Below are 23,373 nucleotides of genomic sequence, written 5' to 3' on the forward strand. Positions count from 1 at the left end.
TTCAGGTAAGCCTCTGACAACTTCTTTGGCATTTTTCCAGAAAGTAGCACGCAGCTAGTTTATTCCAGTTACACAGAAGATTCCAGGTATCTGAGTCCCTGATAACTGAGCTTCCATTGACACTGACACTTAGCCAGCAGCTGGTGTCTGCCCCAGCATCATCTTCCCACTTGTCCTCCAGGCCACCTACATGCTTCCATGCCCTCTGGTGCACACTCAGGACAGCTGAAATGAATATATTTTTCAGTAGATATGCTCCAAGGAGAATGGATTCATTTAGTTTCTCCATACTCCCAGCTCTCTCCCAGTCCACTTGGAAAACACAGCTGCAGGCTTTGTGTGTGTGTGTGTGTGTGTGCATGCAAGACTGCTCTCCTCACCCAGACGCTCGTCAGAGCTGTGACAATCTTATCTATTGTGTGCACGGTGGCTATGCAATGGCGTCAAGTCACTTCCCTGGGTCTGAGCCATCCCCAGAACAAATGGAATTCAGCATGCCCTACAAGTGTCCTGGGACTGAACAAGAAAAGGCCCAACTTGTCTGCTGTGTTCTTTAGGCCAGCAAGTTCAGGGGCTTCCTCCCCAGTGCGGCTTGTGCAGGCACTGGGGACAGATCAACCAAGCTCTGGGGTCAACAGAGATGATGTGCAGCCACCACAGGGCCCTGACTTATTCCTCATTACATCATCACCACTTAGTCCATTCCTTCCTCGTGAATCACATCAACATGTCCATGACCTTGGGAAATTGGGGAGCATCAATGCCGTAGCGGGATTGTCCACAAATATTGTGGTCATTGGCCTGAGAATGAATCAATCTGGAGGTGCCAAATGCAGTGACCATTTAAAATTGGGAAAACAGAAACTGCCATCAAAATTTGGTAGTGGAGCCACACGGCCAGCCAGGTGATAAATGAGTTAATAAATGTATCTGCCACAAGATACAAGTGAGTTGCTGCTGCCGCTGCCGCCTTGGATATTCCCATTGTTTTTTTTGGTTTTTTTTTTTTTTTGACTCGGAAGGGACTCTGAGTTAAGTGTACATCTGAAGTAGGACGCAGACAGGGAAGCCTAGTGCGGAATTTGGAGCCAGAGTGACTCAATTGGAACACTGGCCAGTTAGGGTGCTGCTGATAATTAGCTACCTGCTTACATGCCCGATGGCTCTGCTCCGTCTCTGAAGAAAAGCTCAAGCCAAAATAATAAGACAAAAAATAATGTCCATTGTTTAGAGTTATAGTATAGATTAAATGAATTAATATTGAAGCATTTAAAATGGTGTCTGGCATCTAGTAAGCATGTATAAATATTAGACTAATAAATTTTCCCAACGTCTACACAGGCTCAGCCTGTAGGACTGCAACAAATGCAAGAGGGAAGGCTTGGTGACTAACTCAGTGATGTTAAATGGGCAAAGCTCTTGGCGTGGCTGCGGCTACGCACAATGTAACCATGGCCATGGGTCATCCTGGAAGGGACCGCCCACATTCCATCCTTTCCACCCAGACTCAAGGCCAGGAAGCCATATGGTCACACCCTAGTTTCTGCTGCACCCTTTTCTTGGCCTTGGAAAGTCGAAGTCAAGCACGGAGTTCGCCTGTTTCTGTCCACCGAGCCATGGTGGAGGATGCTCACACTAGCAGGTGAGGAAGCACTAAGAGGAAGACCACAGGAGAACAAGGGGTTCACAGCATGAGACAAGCAAAGCATGCCTCTAATGGGGCACAGAAGAGCTGAGGATCCATCTCCCGTGAAAGAGCCAACGACTCATTTACATTCTTTCTCCCTCCCTCTCTTTTTCCTTCTTTCCTTCCATCCTCTCTTTTCTCCTTTCCCTCCTTCTCTCCATCCCTTCCTTCCCTCCAACCCCAAAGTAATTAAAAGCATTATTGTCATGTCCATGCTCCAGGACTTCCAAACCAACACATAAACACAGAGAGAGAGAGAGAGAGAGAGAGAGAGAGAGAGAGAGAATGCCCTAAATCCCATCCACTTTAATTCACCTGTTCACCCATTCAACCGTTTGTTTATTAAGCACCTCTTTTGTGCTGGACTCTGCTGTGGGTATTACATTACAGAAGTGTACAAAAGTAGGTGAAAACTGCTCTTGTCTTGACCTCTTACTGGCGGGCAGGGGGTTGCTAACATGCAGAGCTGCTGCCCAACACTGGGGATTAAGTGATTTTCCCAGCTCTTGACCTTCTGTGTGAATTCCTGAGGTCCACACGGTGCTCTTGCATCCTCACCTAATGTATGACTATAGATGATAACCACATCTCCAGGGTGAAGAGTCTCTGCTCAAGCTGGTGCAAAAACCTTCAGTTATGGCCAGTAACGACAGACTCTCAATGGGGTATGCTGGTAAGAGGAGGTTAGACAAAAGGAGTCCTAAGGACTGCTTTCAAGTAAGTGGTGGCTGTCCTCTGGGTATACTTCACACCATAGAAGTCAATGTGGGCTCCTCCTGGAGAATCAACTAGAATTGCACCCTAACAAAGGAAAGAACTGGCTCAGTCTTGGCTGTGTGGTTGGCCACCAGCCAAGCATGGCAAGTAAGAGAGCGGGAGTGCCGAGAGGGAAGGCAGTAGAACATCTCCCTACGTCATCCTCCATTGAGGGAGTGTATGAGCTGAAGATGCTCAAACAAGCCTCCTGACGAGTCCATGTGCTGCAAGCACCCCTATCCCATGGAGTATACAAGGAAATGGCGTCTTTTCCCACACACCCAGTGCTGTTGCATGTGCACCAATGTCCACTGTGTTCTCCCAGAGCTCCAAGGTTGGCCAAGGTCAGAATGGGTCAGAGAAGAAGAAAGATCTTCAAAAACTACCCGAGCTTTTGTGTATTAAAACTTCCTGAAAATGTGTATTAGGAAACAAGTGGCAACAACAAAAAAACCCAATGCATGGATTTCAAAACAAACCTGCATCAAAATAAACTTAACCAGGGTTGGCACTGTGGTGAAGTAGACTTAGCCTCCACTCAGAGTGCCAGCATCCCATATGGACACCAGTTTGTGTTCCAGCTGCTCTACTTCCGATTCAGCTCCCTATTAATGGCCTGGGAAAGCGGTGGAGGATGACTCAAGTCCTTGGAACTCTTCATCCATTAGGCAAACCCAGAAGACCAGACCAGCTGAGCTCTGGCTTCAGACCAGATCAGCTGAGCTCTGGCCATTGTGATCATTTGCAGAATGAACCAGATAGAAGATCTCTCTATCTCTTTCTCTCTCTCTCTCCCAATCTCCTTTCTCTGTAACTCTGCCTTTCAAATAGAAACCAAATGACTCTTTAAAATATAAGCTTATTTGTTCATTCTCTTTCTGTCTCAACTTTCTGAACACCCTCTTATTCCTGCAGCCTGAGTAACGAAGCTGAGGGGTCGTGGGACTCAGGCAAGGTTAGGGGACACCAAATGACAGAGGTTGGGACCAGTCCGATGTGTCCCTCAGTTCCCCAGAACTGCTCTAGAAGAAGGGAAAATGGATCGTGACCTCTGCCAAGGACAAGGTCAAAGTCCTTTGCTGTAAGGAGTAAAGGTGCTGATGCCCTCCTGTCTCGGGCCACAAAAGGTGTGATGCTGCCTCTTCAATCCGATCCAAAACTGGGTTAGGCAACAGGAATGTGCGGCAGGCTCCTCGGGTCACTGAGAACAAACCTCACAAAGGCAGAAAGCACCCCATCATCCTTTTACCCAACCCCCAGAAATGGGGCAAGGGACCCCAAGTCTGCTTCCAACCTGCTGACCTGTCAGCCCACAGCTGGTCAGCCTCGGGGCAACACACAGAGAAAGGGGCCCCTAAGGACGTGGCCTGCTGACTCATCACGTAATTCTCAGAGTGAGAAGACAGACAGAGATGGATTTGTCAAGGAAATAAAACAAGAAGAGGGAACATCAACAGAGAAGCTCAGGAAGGGAATTTGGGGTGAATGGGCATTTAGGATGAGACATCTGCCTCTCCTCTTGCATGTCTGGGTTCAACCCACAGCGTAGCTCTGGGCCGTAGCTTCCTGCTAATGCAAACCCCAGGGGAGGCAGTGCTCTTGGCTCAAGTGAGTTTGTGCCATCCAAGTGGGACACTTCAACAGTTTCCAGCCCCCAGCTCCAATCTGGGCCAGGGGGCATCTTTGAGAGAGTTTTGGGGAGTGACCCAGAAGATATGAGATCTCTCTTTGTCTCTCATTCTCAAATAAAGAAATAAAAGGAAATTGAAAACCAACCTGTGGCAAACATTATCAATGCCAGGAAAAGGGGGCAGCTTAATCCCAATCAATGAAACAGAATGAAAATCAGAAAACATCTTAAAGGAAACACATATTTATAGCTTCCCAGTCCACTGGAGGATTTCAAATTAGACTGAAAAGTAAACCACCATCGATCTTAGGAGTGCTGCTTGTGACCGAGACAAGAATGACGGGCCATCAGCATGCGACTGTCCGTCTAACTTGCTCGGCAACAGCCTGTCCTTCGTGGCAAACGCACACTGCATCATCTTCACGGTGTTGTCTGAGCTGTTCATCTGTTCGTCGCAGCTTTTCATCCGGCGGGGAGAAGAAAAACAACTTCGCCCAGGTCCACCCTGGATTCATTTTGCATTAGCCAGTGTCTGAGTCGAGGCCGTTTAATGAAGTTACAGCTGAGCAAGCTCGAGAACGAGAGGTAGAGGGAGAGGCGAGAAGGAAGAGCCCTTGATAGAAGTGTACATCATCAAAAGCAGGAGCAAAACAGACACAGCCGTGCTGGACAAAGCCCCCAAAAATCACAAGAAGAAACATTTTATGATGTGACTTGAAAGAGAGATAGCCGCTACCATCTTCCTTGCACATGCGTGAGGGGTGGAGGTGGGTGGGAAGCTGGCTGTGCTTTGGCTAGATGGAGAAACACTGCCCATTGTTTGAACGGGGTCTCCATGCCTATGAAAACTCATTCCTTGGAAACCAGATGCAAACTGATCAAGATGCAGTAGAAAGTCAGACAGAGCCAACACAAGCCCCAAGCGGAAGAGGGAACCCCGACTTTTCCCTTATCCCAAGACCTGGAGCAGCCGTAGAGGCTGGGGCTAGCCTCAGACCCTGTCATTTCAGGCATGTGAGTGGACGACAGCCTCACCCTTGGGCCAAGCTGCCACTGCTACAGGGACAGGGACCAGCACACCCCTACCTTCTGTATCGGAGTCTCATTCTAGGATCCCAGGAGGGAAAACCCGTGTGTCAGCTGCCTTTCAGAAGTGGGGAACCTTTTATCTGTCAAAGGCCATGTGGCTATTTGTAATATCACTCACGGGTCACATGCAATCAACAACTTTAATATTAGCCTATATGAAAGTTGGAATCTTGCCTGCAATTGCCTTGGCAGGGCCAGACCTAATGACCCCACAAGTCGAATGTTCTCCAACCCTAAATGAGGTTTTGCATCCAATATGCCTGACCCCTAGCTAAGGTTTGTATTCCCCAGGCCCCAGATGGGTTCTAGAAAGATCTCTCAGAGGCCACGTACAATGAATGACCCAACTCCCACTCTCATCCACAGGGCCTTGTCTGACTTGGAATTCCTCCCCACCGCCAGGAACTGTGAGAGTGAAGGAAGAGGGAAGAGAGGGCTGTTTGGGTAGAAAACACACTTCTCTGAGGAAGAGGACATTTGGCGAAGGGAACAGTGAGAAAGTCCAGAGGACAGATGTCCTAAGTAATGAGACTTTAATGCCGGAGCTAATGGGAACACTACACAAGACCAAATGCCAAGAACGCCGGCAACCACGCACGTGCTTGCCAAGGAAAGCAACAACTCGCCTCCCAACAGCAGGGAACGCAGCCAAGGCACTGGCCAACCGGCTCCCTTGGGGTTTAAGATGAGGACACGGGTGGCCTTGGCGAAGGAGGCATTCTCCTGCTGTCACCCCGCACGAGGAGGAGGCAGGAGCCAGGGAGAGAGCCAAAGGGCTGAGAAGTAGGGTGGCAGCCAGGTGGGTGGCCTATCTGCCGCACCCTTTTCACTCACAGGTACACCTCCCTCCCCACCCGCAACACGCAGCTGCCCATGTGGGATTCACAGGTTCCACTGCTGACCACTGCACCATAGTGCCCGGCCCTGGAGACTGGTGACCCACAGCAGCAACAAAGCACGTGAGGGCAACAGGGTGACCACAAGTACTATGCTTGCCCTTCAGGCCCAGCACTTGGAAGCCTTGGATTCAGGGAAACACAGGAAAGAGTAAACAAAGAGGAATGGAAACTGGGAAAACTGGAAAATGAGACCAGCAAAGCAGCTGTGAGCTGGTGGAATTCTGTCTGCTGTGCACAACCTTCATCGCTCTAGATGAGGCTTGTGGCAGACTGGTGTCTGTTCCACGCTCCAACACGGACTAACCCGTGGTCCTCCATCCTCCCTTTCCCAGTCACTGCTTCTCTCCAGCCCTTCAGCTGGGCCACACCTAGGCAGATGGGACTCAGGCCAAAACAGCCCCAAGTTTGATCAACACTTTAAAGGGATGTGTCAATTAAATTTCTCCACTGCTTCAGGACACCTTGTTTCATTTTTGTCCATTTCCTTGGTATTGCCTTCACTCTCTTCACCCAACTAGCCTGGCGTGGTAGCCTAATGGCTAAGGTGCTCGCCTTGCACGTGCCAGAATCCCATATGGGCATCGGTTTGAGTACTGGTGGTCCTGCTTCTCATCCAGCTCCCTGCTTGTGGCCTGGGAAAGCAGTTGAGAATGGCCCAAAGCTTTGGGACTCTGCACCCATGTGGGAGACTCAGGGGAGGCTCCTGGCTCCTGGCTCCTAGCTCCTGGCTCCCGGCTTCAGATCGGCTCAGCCCCAGCTGTTGCGACCAATTTTCCTCTCTGTCTCTCTTCCTCTCTGTATGTCTGACTTTTCAATGCAAGGGAATAGATCTTTAAAAGAGACAGAGAGAGAGAGAGAGAAACCCATTCACCACCCCAGGCACCTGCCTGGCCTGCACACCACCTGGGGCCGCTAGCCTGGTGCCCAGTCCTCCAATAGATTCGGCATCCTACTAAGTACCAGTCACAGGGCCAAGTGAACCTGCACTTACTTTAAAAAAAAATTTATATTTATTTCAATGACAGAGTTACAGAGAGAAAGAGAGACAAAGAAAAAGATCTTCCATCCGCTGACTCACTCCCCAAATAGCCGCAACAGCCAGAGCTGAGCAGATCTGAAGCTGGGATCCAGGAGCTTCCTCCAGTTCTCCCACACAGGTTCAGGGTCCCAAGCACTTGGGCCATCTTATACTGCTTTCCCAGGCCACAAACAGGGAGCTGGATAAAAAGTAGAGCAGCTAGAACATGAATCAGTACCCATATGGGATGCCGGCACCACAGACAGAAGCTTAACCATGAATCTTCACTTTCAAAAGTGACCTGAGAGTCAATGACCCCAGGAAAACCGGGAAAGTAAAAAACCTGGCAAGTGGAGATGAGCAACATGTCGGCTGTGTGATGTTGGGTGAGTTACTAAGCCTCTCTGAGCCAGTCTCCTTGGCCATAAAAGCAGCCCTTATGCTCTGAGGTACAGTGGGAGGATGCAAAGGTGCAACATAAGCCTGGTGTAGCCTAGCACACAAGTTAGGGCTTGAAACAGGCCTGCTTCAGTATAACACCCCCGTCCTCGCCAGCCCACCCCAGGAGGAGGTGTAAGTCACAGTTCCCAGTTTCATGACACCTGACCTGGACCCCCAGTCAAGTTTACTGTGCAACTAACTTTTCCAAGGATATCCAAGAGGGGCCTCTAGGAGCCATCGGAACAATGCAAGTGGCCACCCCTTGGCCACTCAACCCCTGAGACCAGGGAGAATCATCCCACCTGCACGAGCAGCACAGACAGCAGCCTCCCACCTACAAAAGGAGCACGCTATGCCCCCTGGCTGTCCGTCCTTACCCTCCGCCTCCCCACCCTCACCCTGCGCCAGGAATGGCATGGAGTCAAGGCAGGGGGCAAGGAGTAGTGGCACATTGGGTCATGTCTTGGCATTACAAATAATGCTGCTTCATCTGTGCCTCCCCGCAATCTGAACACAGAACTGCAGAATTCCATGGCCTTGAGAAAGGGGAGAACAGCAAATATGAGCTCAGATCATGCATCTCCTCCTTGCGTGCAAAACAAAACAAAACAAACACCTTGGTCCTTTTACCCTCACTGTCCAACTAGGTAGCTAAATTGAGCGATCTCTCTACTATGTCAGGCAGGAATGTGGGCCAATCTTTTTTTTGTTTTTCACCCTTTCTGCATAGTAATTTGAAACGTTTGCTGTATAGTCAACTCTTTCTTTTCCCTTCTTCTGGCAGCCCTGCTGCCTGCCTGACATATCAGTATAAAATAAACTGATTCTCTAGAAGGCCCAGTAACTGTCCTTCCCCTGGGATGCGCAGTGCCAGGGGACTGCTGGGCCGTGGTGTGCGCATCTGCCGAGGTGATGCCTTCTCCAGGCTGCTGTGTGAAGGAAGAGCTGATTGTAAGGCCCCTAGAAGAACAGGCCTCCTTTCTGGGGGTGTTCTTGGGTTGCAGATCACCTGTTTCAGCCCAAGCTTTTATTAAAGCTTGTTTTAAGTATTTATTGATCAGAGCATCAGAGGGAGAGACTATCCATTAGTTCACCCCTCAGATGCTTACAGGAACCCCAGCAGAGGCCAAAGCTGAGAGCTGGGAGCTCAACCGAGGTGTCCCCCATGGGTGGCAGGAACCCAACCACTTGAAGCCATCACATGCCTCCCAGGGTCTGTATCAGTGGAGGCTGGAGTCAGGAGCCACGCATGGGTATTGAACCCAGGTACTCTGGCACAGGATGTGAGCCCCTGTACTGGCACCTTAACTTGCAAGCCAAATGCCTGCCCTACCACCCATGACACTCTTGCATTGAGCCACACCGCCCCTCTGACTTGTGATGCATTTTCCCTGTTCAGGGGTGTGCACCACTTAGCTCTCCCAAAAGGCTCATGCTGAGATCAGGGAACTGCTCGTCAGAAAGGGATGTAGAGGAATCACGATGGGAACAGCAAGGGGCAATGAGAACCACCTTCATGGATGGCCACATTAAACTAGGAAGGAATAAGGAAATGGCAGCAGGGCTAGGGTTGTACCACGGTGGATTAAACCTTGTGTGCAATGCCAGCATCCCATCTGAGTACCGGCTGGAGTCCTGGCTATTTCACTTTAGATTCAGTTCCTTGCTCATGCACAAGGGAAAGGAGTGGAAGATGGCCCAAGTGCTTGGACCCCTGTTGTTCATGTGAGAGACCAAGAATGGAGTTCTAGACTCCTGGTTTGACCTGCCCCAGCCATGAACATTGCAGATCCCTGTAGAGTAAACCAGAGAATGAATGTTGTCACCACCCCTTCCCCATCTCCAAGTATCCAAAAATTATGTGATGATGAGTAAGAAATGTACATAAAGTAAAGCAAGCTGATTTCACTGGACAAGGTGAGACTGAGTGTGTGCATAACATGACATGGGACCCTAAGGTTACAGCAGAAGCTCACGTATCCCTTAGCTGGGGAGCCCTGGCATTGTAGCCTCTCACAACCCCAGCTGGCTTATTTACAGCACTAGGGAGTCAGCATCCAGTCTGGAGCTCTCCAACAGATAACAAAGTCACAAAAATGCATTATTTTGCCTATTCAGTGGGCTTTACTGCAAGAGATTAATAAGAAGGAGCAGAATGGAGAGCATTCACATAAAAAAAAGTGATTCTGCTTAGGCCTTCCTGACTTCCATCAAAGCCCAAGACACGTTAGTCACCCAGATGTTCAAACTAGCATGGACAATCCCACAAGACACCTACTGCTGGAGGACATGGCCAGAAGGGTCCACAACATGTGTTGGTCTCACCATAGCTTCACAGATACACCATGCAAGACTCCGAACAAAGGAGGGAGGATGGCAGGGAAGACGGGAGGGCTGCCCACCCGAGGCCAAAAGCAGGCGCAGTTCCACTGTGCAATGGGCAATCTACAGAAAGTTGAGAATTCAATACAGTTGACACTGCCAGCCCCTGGAGAAATCAGACAGCAGTGCTGGAAGGAGAAGCTGCTTTGTGGTGTGGTTTCCTTTTATCCCAGTTTCGCGGGCTTGACTGTCTAAGGTTGGTGAATTAACCTCTTTCAGTCAGCTCACTTTTTCAGCTGTCTTGCCCACGGCCTCCTGCACAATTGATTTGCAGCGACTGCATAGTCGATCCGATCTCTCATTAAAATCGGTTAAGAACAATACATCAGATGTTTTTATTTCACTCCAGCGTCTTGGCAGCCTAGAACTGTGGTATCTTAGCAGCAGATTCCCTCAGAGTGAGTGTGCTCAGACTGTTGAGGAGGGAAGTAGGTGAGGAGGGGGCAAGGGGATGGCCGTGCTTACCTTGTGAGCTTGGACTAGGGTAGGAAAGGAACAGGAAGAGAGTAAACAATGTGACCAGGGAGAATGGTCTGAATCAAGAGGCTTCTGAAAAAAACGGCAGCCCTGCTAAAACCAGAATGACCCCTGCTATGAGCAGGTTGTCTACGGTAGCAGGTGCCTTCCAAGCTTAGGCTCCTTGAGTTGGGAACATATCTTGCCTGTGGAAGGTAAGAGCGCTCGTTGGCAGACATGAGGTGAGTACACAACTCCAAATCAAGACCTCAAGTCCATGAACACAAGGGTCTGACTGAGGCTCTTTATGTTGTTGGTAATTGTCCCAACTGGCTTCTCATCCGACTACTTCAGCCCTTTTTGTTCTTTGCTTCTCTGTCTTCCTAGCATCCTTTTCCACCTTCTTTCTACTAGGCCCTCCTGATTCCTTCCGCAATTGCCCTGCTTTCTTTACATGCAGTTTTTGAAACATTTATTTGTTTGAAAGGCAGAGTAATGGAGACAGTATAAGAGATAAACATAGAGAAAGGCGGGGGAGGGAGGGGAGAGATCTCCCATCCCTTAGTGCCTGTAACATCCAGTGCCAAAAGGGAGCTAGGAACGCCAACTGAGTCTCCCACATGGATGAAGGGGACCTAAGCAGTTGGCCCATCTTCTGTTGCCTTCTTAGGAGTATTAACAGGGAGTTGAATTGAAAGTAGAGCAGCCAGGACTCAGACTCCTAATCAGACTCTCCAATACAAAAGTATCCCATGTGACAACGTAACCTGCAGCAAACCCAGGTCCATCCCATACCTGTGTTTTGTTTGTTTGTTGTAATGCAACAGGAAAACCCACCTTGATAAAACAAATTAAGGCCAGGTGCCTCTCTGACTTTCCTTGCAACTACTCCATTTGATGTAAAAAAAAAAAATCATCATCATAAAATATCTTAGAAGTTGATTCTCTGTTGAGCTCAATCTTTGATGTCAGGTGCACAGTGCTTGGAAGTTCCCAGGAGGATTGAGCAATGCATTGCCCAGGAACCTAGAATGAGTTCCTCACCCAGTCAGCTAGCAAAGTGGGGCTGTTCCTGCACTTCCGGAGCTCATGAGCTCCCTGGGCTTGCAGCTCATTTTTGGAGGGAGGGAAGGCAAGCCACTCCCTTCTCAACCTGAACTTCCTGTAAAATCAACAGGGAACCCGTGAAAGAACTACCTCCCAGTTATCTTCTTTTTCCTAAGAATGTCCACTATTAATCTCCCCATAGTGTCCAATAGCCCTCCCCTGCCCACCCTTCTCCATGCATTCCATGCCCAGAGAGGCCCAAGGCACCTGCGACATCACCAAATGCATCCACATCCTCCCATCAGCTTTCTGACCCATCTCTTAATCAGCCATGCAGTCCCTTCCTCAGCATTGTCCTCATCTGGATGATGACACTAATGCAACAACCCAGGATGAGGAGGAAGGACCAACTTAGGATGCAAGATAGCCCAGTATGGAGTTCAATGTCAGAAAGAGTCAGCTTCCCAAGTCACTGCCTAGGCACAGCCTGGGCCTTTGAGGACATCATGAGACCCCTTCCTCCCCATCAATGAGCACCTCCAGGGATGCACAGCAGAGAGACCAACCCAGAGATCTTAAAGTCAGTGCATGTCTGTGGGCCATCAGCTCCAGCCTTGACCTGGGCTGTCTCAATGAATAAGGAGCTAGGATACAGATCCTGCTGGGGAATGGGGACTGAGTTGGAATGGGAGGCTGTGGCTCCTGGGAGCTGTGCACATGCAGGACACAGCTCTGTCTTTGGAGCCTCTGCCCACCTCTATCTCCTCCACACCTGGGGACTGGGAGGCCATTCTGGGCCAGGTGATGGGTCTGACTTGGTACTGCTCACCAACAGAGATTCCTCACTCAGGAACTCGACAGCCAAGTCTAATCACTTCTGGCAAAGCTGAAATCTGTTCTTCCTGGCAGGGTGTGGGGAAGATGAAAGGGAGGCCTGCCCCCAAGGAACACACAGGCAGGGGGTGCTGTCCGGCCCAGCTGGGGGAACATGTGGGGATGGGGAGGATAGCTATGTCCCTATCCCTCTCCGAAGAGCTTGTGGAGGCTGCCACAGCCTCATCCCTGCCTGACCAGCCCTGGTCTTCAGGGCAGGAGGCTCCCATGCTAGAGTAAGCCCCTCTCTTCTCTTCAAGCAGGCTTGGCCTCTGCTGAACTGTTTTCATAGCCAATGTGCGCAGCTTGGCCCGACCCCATTCCCTCTCCTCTCTGCTTTACCTAGGGAAAACCCACCACGGCTGTGAATGGTTCTCTGCGTCTCTGTCATTCTTGCCTCTTGCCTACCCCGATGTCTCACACAAGCCGGCCTGCATAGAACCATTCCCGGGAATGAATGGAAAGCCGCTGCCATGAGCTCTGAGCTGTAAGTGGAGTGAGGAGAACCCTCTCTGCCCCAGGAAAGCAGAACGTGGTGCAGCACTCTCACTCACCCCTACCTGCCCAGAGAAGGAAGAGATGCCCAGCACAGCATCTCTGTACCTGCGTTACCCAGAACTGGAAAGCAAGTGCCCCTGACCTACCCAAGGTCACTCTGAGCGTCTGAGAGTCCGGATCTGTCCCCCTGTATCCCCACATCCTGCTAACTGCTCTCGCCTATCCCCAACACACACAGTCTGCCCCAGGCGTTGTCCCCTACTCAACACCACCAGCTAATTCTGTTTCCTAAGCACTGATCAGGCAAGACTGCAGCTGCTGGAAGAGGTGCTATGAACGGAATAAAAGCAGGATCTGAACTTGAGGGAGAAACAAGCCTTCATTTACTCAACAATCAGGCATGAAGTACAGTCCCCTCACCATAGTCCCTCTCTTTCCCAAACGTCAGAGAGAAATCCCTCCTGTGACATCTGTGTAATTACCCTGGCTTAGGATGGGGTGCCTGTGTGATGGGGGGCACACCAAGAGATTCAGTAACCTCAGTGGGCTCATGTGCAGGTGCCAGTAGCTTCCAAAGAGGCCTGTCCCCAGCCTTCAGAGGATGCCTCCCAACCTATCATGCTAGGCACTGATGCACAAACCCTGGAGGAAGGAGGTGGTGGCAGGACAGCCCAGAGAACATCAGCTCACGGAAGAGAGAAACCCAAAAGAGAGAAAGGTTTGTGAGAATCACCCAAGAAGAGGCCGGAGGCAGAGAAGAGAGGCCGCAGGAAAAGGATCCAGGAGACAAGGCTCCTCCAAGTCCTAAGCTGGAAGTGGACGGATGACAAGGACCAGCACATTTGCTTCGGGAAAGGGACCAGGCTCACGAGCAGTCCTCTCTCTCTGCTGTCCAAGCTTAGCCAAGACAGAGCAGTGTTTGCCAAACAAGATCAGAAGAGGAAAGGGTTTGGCCTTGACCTCGTCCCACCTGTGTTCTGCACCGGCAAGCTGGGACTGACCCCAGGTTATTTCCTTACAAGGCCAGCGAAGGGACAGAGAACAACCCTGGGTCAAAATGTACTGCCTGACGGTTAAGGTGGAGGTAGGAGAGAAGGTGGTGGCCCCTGGGACGAGGGGAGAAGGTTCTCCTGTGGTCTCTTCCTGGAGTCACACACACACACACACACACACACACACACACACACACAGACCCTCGCCACTGCACTCCAGATCTTGGCTCAAAGAACCCACACTTTGTGGACTTGACTCAGTTAAACCTTCCAAGGGGGCATCACCCTTTCTCACCACTCCGGGAAAAAAAAAAAAAATCAGCTCTGTCGGCATGCCTAGAATTTTCTGTGTGCCTCTCTCTCCTTTCAGCAAGCCAGGGGTGAGGGTGATTAATGTCCACAGCGGCAAGGGGAGGAGGTGTTCAGGTTCTAGGGATAACAAGCAGGTGTACATAGCTGAGCTAAAAAGGATGGATCAGCATGATCCACTGCTAGGTGAACTCAGAAGCAACGTGTGTGTGCGCCCGCGCAGGAAGGGGGTAGTTGTGGCTCTCAGGCCAGCATTCATCCCCTGCACCTGGCATTCAGACGATCCGTGGGGCCAGGCTTGGTCCCTCAGAGGACCCTGTTGAGCCACAGGAAGCCCCACAACATTGTCATGAGGGCAGCTCACTTGGAGTGTGTTTTCTTGAGACTTGTAATGAATGGCTGGGTGAATCTAGTTTCCTGGGTTTGGACTGCACCTGTCAAGGTACAGAGCAATGGGGTGAAAGAAAGTCAGAGTGAAGCCATGGGCTGCCATGCTCTGAGCGCTGGGAGTTCAGTTCCAATAGCAGGCAACCCTCACTGCGTCCCCAAGTGTGAGCAGCAGCAAGGGATGCCTCAGCAGCAAAACCGCTGAGAGAGTTCTGCCTAGAGGGCTGAACAGAACAAGTCCTCCACTCCAAGAGGCACCATCTGTGCTTCCGCGGCTCGCTGTGTCACCCCCAGCCACACCGCAGGGGACGCTCCAGTTCATGCTAAGCCACTGGGTGCTCTTTTCAATATGGTTCCAATACGGGCAGTTTTCTATATGGAACATGATACTCCAGGTTTGCCTCCAGAAAAGGAAAAAAAAAAAATTACTAAATGTCACCAAAGTGCCCACGTGCTCGGAAAATAGAACCCGGGTTCCGAGACCAGAATCACAGAATTGATGTTTTTTTTTTTAAAAAAAGAAAATCTTACATTTGTACTCCTATGTACACTAACTCTTTCTGAGCCTTCTAGAGACCCTAACACCACCAAAGCTTGCGCTACAGCTGGGCAGGAATGGAGATTTCAGGAGAAGAGCACAGGAAGGCTCCCACGGACTGGGAATCAAGGAAGTGAAGGTGCAAGGGCCTCTAAGGAGGGTCTGGGGGCGGGGTACGGGGAGTCAGTGGTGGAGGACAGACTCGTGGAGAGGGCCAAGGCCAGCGGAGTCGTGGGGGCAGAGAGGGGAAGGGCTACCGCACCATGGCTCTCACCTGTGGATGTTCATCTCCCGCGGAGGGCGGTGGGCCTTGTCGTAGGAGATCTTGGCGAAGACCCCCGCCACGACGACGAAGGCGATGACCCCGCAGGTGATGTAGACGGTGAAGTTGGTCTTGTCCTTCTCCGGGTCGTACTTGTTCTCGGGCTCCGGCGAAACCACCTTGGTGCTGGGCGTCTGCACCCACACGGGGCTCTGGTAGTTGGTGCACTGGCGCTGGTCCAGCTTCTCGTGGCGCTTCTTGCAGCAGAAGCGGTAGTAGCAGGTGCCGCAGCAGTACAGGTAGCCGCTCTCGCTGTTGTTACACTCGAACTCCTTGTCGTACTGGCCGCTCACATCATAGTAGCCCCAGCAGGTCTCGTAGGTGACGGTCGCGCTGGCCGCTGCCGCCGCCGCCACTGCCGCCGCGGGCTGCCCCCGCCGGCTCCCCGCCTCCGGGACACCACCGGACGCCCGGGCGGTGCCATTCAGCTCGCGGCCGCCCCGGGCCAGGGCGCCCCCGGACCGCCGGCCCCCGACGGCAGAGGCACCGGCGCTCAGGGTCCGGTTGGCGGCGCGGCCGCGGGCGGCGTGGGCGCCACCGGGCAGCAGGTCCAGGGACTCCAGCGAGAGCAGGAGCAGAAGCAGCAGCAGGAGGCGCCGCAGCGCCATGGCGGGGGCCGGGCGGGAGGGCGCACGGGGAAGCTTCGGCGGAAGGCCGCTCCCCCGGCGGGCCAGGCTCCGAGAGCGGCCGCAACGGGCTGGACAGGCGGCGCAAGGAGGGGGATGCTCAACGGCACCCTAGCAAAGGCGCCATCGAGGCGCGGACAGCGGTGGCAGCGGCAGCGGCGGCGCGCGGTGCGCGGTGCGCACAGACCGGACCGGCGCGGGCTGCTCAGGACTCTTAGGCTGCGCCCCGGCTCCGCGCTCCCCCTGCGGGATCGGCGCGCCTCCCGGGCAGCCCCATCCCCCGCCGGCAGCGGCTGCAGCCCCGCGCGCGGCTCGGCTCAGGCAGGACCCGAAGCGCGGCTCTGGGTGGCGGCGGCGGCGGTGGTGGTGGTGGTGGCGGCGGCGGCGGCAGTGGCGACGTGGTCCCGTCCGGGCGGGTCCTGCGGGACAAGACAGGGAGCTGGTCACGGGGTGGGGCGAAGGGCGCTCCGGGAAGCAGGAGGGGAACAGCGGACTGGCAAGGAAGGGGCGCGCAGCCCTCGAAGAGCCGAGCTCCGGGCGGGGAAGGGCGCAGAGCCGGCTCCCAAGACGGAGTCCGGCGGCCCAGCGCGCCGGGGACCGAGGGCGCACCTGCCGCCGGGGCCGGCCGGGCGCTCCCGCCGCTAAGGCTAGCAGATGCCCGGGACGGCGTCGGCTGAGGTTGGGGTCTGACGAGGAGCTGGGGTCAGCGTGGGGCGGCCGAACCTCACTCACTCACTCACCATGCCCGGCTGCGACTGCAGAGGCGGCGGCGGCGGCCGGAACAAGCGAACGAGACAGCGAGCCGAGAGCCGCGGGCTCTGCGCCTGCACTAGTGCCGAGGAGTGCGTGCGAGAGGAGCGAGGGAGACACACGCACTCACACACCGCACACAGGGAGCGCCGTGCGGGGAGGGGGACGGCCTCTTGCCGCCGCCCACGTTTCCACGCCTGGGCGCCCGGAGAGCTGGGGCGGGGTGAGATGTGGGGGTTACTCCTCTTTCTGCACACACACACACACACACACACACACACACACACACACACACACACACAGTCTTCCACCTCCCCACCTCACAACACTTGAATCCGCGCGTCACCAAAGCCCTGGACACCAGTTAATCCAAGGCGAGCCAGTGCAGACAGGGCACGGGGAGGGGCGGGAGTGTCCCCTCGGGAGGCATTCCATCCACCCGCCCGCCTGCCCTCCCGTCCTGCTTCCCGCTCGCCGCTGGACCCCACTTCCCCCTGCTGTCGCCAGTAGCCGCTTCTGGTCCTCTGGACCGTTCCCACCCTTGCCGAGTCCCCCGCCAGCCTGAGCACTTCCAGACCTGAAGTTGTGCTTTTCCGCAAGCCTCTGCCTCTCCCTAGCGGTGACGCTCGCCGCCGAGGAAAGAGGTCAGACCCATTGCTACAGGTTCCTCAACTGAGGCCGGAGGGTTGAAGTGACTTCTCCGCGGCCAACCAGGGAGCCGAACCCAGTCTCTTCCCCGTGAACGCTCTCCTTCCCACCTAATCCGGTCGTAAACTTGAGAGCTCCGGGGCTAGATGGTACTTCCAGTCCCTGGTGCCCAGCCTGGACTTCAGAGTGTTGAGGCTGACTTTCAAAAAACAATGCACCCCTTAGAGGAAATTCCTGCTCTGTGACTGTTGGGGTTGGAAGAGGTGGACACACTGAGAGCTGGGGAAGACTAGTTTTCAAGCTGTAAGGTCACTCCAAGATGGTGGCAAGTCCTAAGCATGATCTCTGCTAGCAGGTGTCCTTGGAGAGAGGAACCGAAAGCCATGGCTGTGTCCAAATTTCTTCCTGGGAGATCGGAGTCCTTTGACTGCCGGCAGTTTAGGACTGTCAGAGGGAAGGCAGTAGGGAATTTACGGAGACCTTCAGTGCAGCCCTCCTGAGTGCAGCCCCGGGGAGGAACCTGTAGAGCGCCTAAGGCAGATTTCCAGATGGAGGAGGCAGCTTCTAGGATGAGGAGGTGACCAACTCTCTGGGGAACCTCCACTCTTCCATTGTCAGCCCTCTCTCCCGTCCTTCCTTTTTCCCCTTCTTCCTTCAGCTTCATGTGCACTCTGTTCGCCATTCGTTGAGTGCCTGTTCCCCGCCAGGCACCCTGCAAGTGGTGAGTGCTTAGACAATGTTTGGAAAGAAATAGCAAATGGTTTCCGGAGAGTATCCTTCGTGTCCCAGGATAAAAAATGGACGGAGAAGGCTCTGAGAGCAGATGATAGGTGCCCAGGCTAGCCTATAGAGGGCAAAGGTGCCCATTGCAGCCTTCTCCCGGAGGCAATAAGCACTGTTTGAAGAGTGACTAAGAGTTAATAAAGCAGACAAGGAAGGAAGGACGACGCCGGTAGAGGGACCCTCCCCGGCAGAATTCGGGGAGATGAAGCTACAAGCAGATTCACTTGAACTCTTGGGGGAGCTTTTCCCCCAGGAAGGCCAACAGGAAAGGCATTTTATCTCTTCCCAGAGAACCTGAACTTATTTGACACATTCTGTGTATCGATAAGTAACTCTTGGTGAGTTTTCATCAGGAGAAAACACTGTCAAATGAGCAGGTTCCTTGGATATCGATGTGCTAGAGTGAACAATGACATAGCACCATACTTGCAGGTGCTTTTAAATTATTATTATTACTATTACCTCAAGATCAAGGCTAGAAACACACTGTAAGAGGATTCATGTGAATAAATACATTCTCTTTATTTAAAAAAAATAATGAAGTCAGTGCTTGGTAGCTGATGACTTCTGAGGGTGTTCTGATCAAGGTGGTCAGAGCTAGCTGCGCTGAGATTAAAATACCTCAGAGAGATCTAAGTGGGACTGTCTGGCTTGAGAATCTCAAGCTCATGAGCTCATAAGATTCATGTAAGACTCGCAAAAGTGTATGTGACAGCATCAGCTGCAAAATCTTGTGACCTCCATACTGTATATATTTTGTGAATTATCCCTTGCCTTTTTTCTGGGATTTCATCTTCCCTTCCTTTTTCCAGAATTTGCTTTCTGTTTTTGGGTGCTCCCTAATAATAGGTAGAAGAGATGTGTCTTCCTCATATAGGGATTTAATTAGATTTGATCAGTAGCACTAGTAAGGAAAATTGGTTTGTTTCTTCAGACCATCAGGACCACAGATGTGTTCTAAACCCCTGTGGTCATCAATGATGGTATCAACAGACTCACAGAAAACAAGAGTTTCGTACAGTTGGGTGGTGGCTTAAGGCTTATTGATTGCAGCTCATTCTGCCTTGCACTGTTTCTGATTGGTTCAAACCAAGCTGCTTGCATACCGCTGTGCAGCTTTCTTTCAGCTTCAGTGTTACTTCATCCTTCCTTTTTAGATTTGGCTCAATGAGCGGTGCCAGAGAGGAGCCTGGCTTAGCAGTTTAAGCCTCTGCCTCAGTTGCCAACATCCTATATATACAGAGCACTGTTCCAGTTTCAGCTGCTCTGCTTCCAATCCAGCTTCCTGCTAATGTGCTTGGGAAAGCACAAGATGGTCCAGGTACTTGAGACTTTGCCACCTGTATGTGACACACACATGGAATTCCTGTTCCTTGCTTTGGCTTGGCCCAACCGTTGCCTTTGCAGCCATTTGGGAGGTGAACCAGCAGATGGAATCTCTCTCTCTCTCTCTCAGTGATATATATATAGTGATATATATATATGTACATATATATATCACTGTGTGTCTTCCTCTCTCTTGCTGTAACTACTTTTCAAATAAATACATAAATCTTTCTTCAAAAACAATATAAAAGTACCAGAGAAGAATCATACAACAATTACATCAACTTTACACAGCCCTGAAGTTCAAGGAAAAAATGACCCCATTCCAATCTCTTTAAGAGGCTGGATCTAGTTGGATTGAACCAATCATAATAATCCTACTGCCATTTGACCATGGTTATTTAAGAATGGACAGGGAATCCTGTTCAATACTAAGTCAGGGAAGTGATCATTTCTCTTGTATTGCTTGTCTGGATGATTTGACCATGGCAGGAGGGGTGGAGGTGCCAACTGTTACTGAACGTAGATATTTAACTTCATAGTCATTAGCTCCGCCCACTCTCTGTGCCTTTTGGGCGTATTGTAGAGTTCTTGGCTCTCCGGTGAGTCGGAGGGGGAAGTGACTAGTCTCCAAGGTGTGAGCAGAAATGTCCTGTGTGATTTCTGAAGCAGAGCATCTGTCTGCTGGTGCAGAATACTTGAGAGTCCTCATTCTATTCCGGCGTGTTGATCAGTGATATTCTACATGGGAGTGGTTTGGCGAGTACAATGAGACATCCTAGAAAGCTAATGAAAATAGTGCCCCAACATGGATGTGCAGTGTGAGTAAATAAATTAGGTTTTCACTTTCACAGCCACTGGGAGCAGTCTGCCACTGCAGCATTTCCTAGCCCATCTCGGCTGGTACAATGAGAGTGGCAGATGAGAAGAAAGAAATATTATTGAAGTTCTCATGGAGCCCTCCCATGTCTGGTCTCCCAGAAATGTGAAATAAATCAGTTTCCTCTTTCTTGAAGCGCGTCTGAATTCAGATTTGCTCCTACACGCAGACAAAGGCACACTAACATGTTGTCTCTGTCAGAGGACTAATAATCTCACTCTCGGATAGTTACCGTTTCTGTCAAATAAAGAGGGTGTCTCTGCCATCTCTTCCCACCTTGGTCCCCAAGTATGAACTTGCTTCCATGAATGGCTGGTTGGCTCTGTGTTTGATTCCCCCAACCCTGCTTCCTCCTCTGTTTGCCTGGGTATTCCTGTTTCTCAGCTTCTGCTTCTGGAGCTCTGAGCCTGCAGCATGGGCATGTAGCAAACATATACTGACTCGATCAGCGAATGCTGAGAGTCCCTGAGCCCCAATTTCCCTCAGTGGCTCCTGTGTAGCAAGTCAGGAACTTTCCTAAAGCCACAATTCTAACATTCAGAGGCCTTCATAGATAGAAAATTAGAGTATACTTGCTATTGCTAATGTAGCTGACAGACGAGACAATTTATTGGTTCATACTGAGCTTACAGTTGATTAGTGTGTTTTTCACATTGTGATAACTTTTTGTATCCACTTCAAATGGACTTTGTTTTTAAAATTTGAGCCCATTATTTTAATTTTAAAGCATTTTTAGGAATTTGTCATTCAATATGCAATCTTTCTTGAGGCATGGCACACTTTTGTGCATGTTTGGTTTCCCTACGTTCTTTCCCATTTCTTCCTGCTACAACCCCTAATTTTTATTAAAAGATTTACCTCTCAGCACTCTCTTTCCAAAGGTTTGCATAAGGTTTGCATAAGGTTCCATATAACCCAGGTTGAAGCTAAGCAATGGATAATAACTCCTAAGGCTACAGGTTCAGAAAGAGTAGGCCAGAGATAGATTCCAACCCAGCCAGTTCAGCCACAAGATTTGTATGGCTGGAAATGGAAAGGATGCTCTCTCACTGTCTCCTGGGAAGAGCTAAGAATGGTGTTGTAGCAAATATCCTGTTCTTGAAATCAGAGCCCAGAACTATTGTAGCTATCACAGGAAACCCAATACAGAAGTCAGCATGGTACTAGGTTGAGCCAAAAGATCCGGGGGAAAACACAATCCTCTACCATCAGAACCTCAAAGCTAACTTTATCTGAAGATTGCCTATATGTACTCTTTTACGCTCCCTGAGCTGATCCATCCCTACTTTAATAAGCTTTTCACAACTGGGTTTTCCATCTGCCATCAAAAGAGTCCTGATACAATCAACCTCACCGATGACTGAGATGGGAAGTGTTTAAGCTGGAAGAGATGATTTTGCCGTCCTCTCTCAATCACTCTGCATTGTGCTTTGTTGGGCTTTACACCAGAAGAGGCCAGGGACTGGAGATGAAAAGAACAGGACAGGTCAACATGTGGGAGACAGGACAAGTGGTCATTCATGATTGATGTCATCAAAGGGTCTCTAAACACAGAACTTTGGTTGAGGACTTCCAGCTCACTGGAAGCAGCTGGGAAACAGTGTTAATATAGATGGGTTTGTTCTTGGCCTGCAAGCACACACCAGGGTGTGACAAAGTCAAGGGGAAAATGATCAGATGTTGACAACTGTTTCAAAAGTGCAGTTTCCAAGATGCCTAGTAATCTAGGCCACAGTTTTTTTAATTGTTGGAAAACAATTTTGATTTTCATAGGAAAAATATTGCAGAAAGATTTGGAGATCAAGGCAATTACAATAAAATCAGAATGGTGAATTGACTAGGGATAGGCAGTTGTACTCTGCCCTAGACATGAACACAGCAAGGTCCCAACCAATGTGGTGGGGACATGATCTGTTGGCAGTGTGATGAGGTGAAGAAATCAGGGATGTAGACAGCAACCTTAGTAAGAAGATTTGCTTAACTCACTCCAAATACAGGCAATTGAGGGAGAGGTATGAGGAGTCTTAGGGGCTAAAAGCCATTCTAGTTTTTAGCCATAAACTGAAGATTGACTGAAGGAAGCTCCACCCTCTGTCTAGGAACCATACTGTATTTTCTGTCTCAAACAGACTCTTGGGATGAGGCATGGGGAGAGCATTTCAAACAAATGAAGGGCAAGGAATAGACAGCATAGTTTTGGTTGATTAATGACGGCCACATATTTTGTCCCATTTTTCCCAAAAAGTGGTGGGATCTAGTTATCCTCCTTTTCGTCTTGGCTGGCCTTGTGACGTGCTTTGAATGTGGCAGAAGTGATCATGTGCTGACTCCAGGTCCACCCCTGTGGAGTTCTAGTCACACTGGTTTGGGATCCTTGGAACCCAGGCATCCAAGAAGCTTGGGCAACTGAGAATACTCAATGAAGAGGAATCAAGGAGAAATGATCCTGGAAAATGAGACACCGCCTTAACCTGTTTGGTGTCAGTGCAGCTCCCAAGTATATGCAAAATGGAATTGGGCCAGGAGAACCATCCAGCAGAGCCCAGCTGACCCACAAAGTCACTACTGGTCACTACTGCAGGAGCTGTTTAATGACAGCTAAAACAACTATGTATCATAGTGCAGAGCCTAAGTAGATGTATATTAGGATATTTCTGGCCACAAGAAATGTGAGGAGAAGGCTAGAGTTAAAAGTCATTAGTTCACTTCCACAATCTTGGGATCAGAAACTGTGTTTTCCAGGCCATTAACACGGAGCTAAGGCAGCAGTGGCATGGCCGAGAAACCAACCAGCACCTACATGGGATGCCAGCCCCGCAGACGACAGCTTCTCCCTTTGCATCACAATGCCTACAAAAGTATTAACTTAAAAATCAGCCTGCTATATATGTACCGAATGTTGGGTCTTGCCTGTGGTTATCTTGGCAAGGCCGTACCAAATGCTTTTATGGGTCATATATGGCCCACAGGCTGGGTGTTTCACACCTCTGTATCCAGTATGAATTCCTTCCCGCTTCATGTGACATTAATGTCATG

The 23,373-nt window shown here is 50.8% G+C and overlaps 1 protein-coding gene across 4 annotated transcripts in view; it reads right to left on the reverse strand.

Annotated features, from left to right (window-relative positions):
- Positions 1–15,932, reverse strand: part of SHISA6 (shisa family member 6) — a 269,982-nt gene extending 254,050 nt beyond the window's left edge. For all 4 annotated transcript variants that reach the window (XM_041001157.1, XM_041001156.1, XM_041001155.1 and 1 more), the window contains exon 1: positions 15,277–15,932. In XM_041001157.1, the coding sequence (XP_040857091.1) occupies positions 15,277–15,932 (656 nt within the window). The remainder of the gene's footprint in view (positions 1–15,276) is intronic.
- Positions 15,933–23,373: the final 7,441 nt, after the last annotated feature.

Source organism: Ochotona curzoniae, unplaced genomic scaffold (genome assembly GCF_017591425.1).
Source record: "Ochotona curzoniae isolate NIBS_2020 unplaced genomic scaffold, NIBS_Ocur_1.0 scaffold_2453, whole genome shotgun sequence".
NCBI lineage: Eukaryota > Metazoa > Chordata > Mammalia > Lagomorpha > Ochotonidae > Ochotona > Ochotona curzoniae.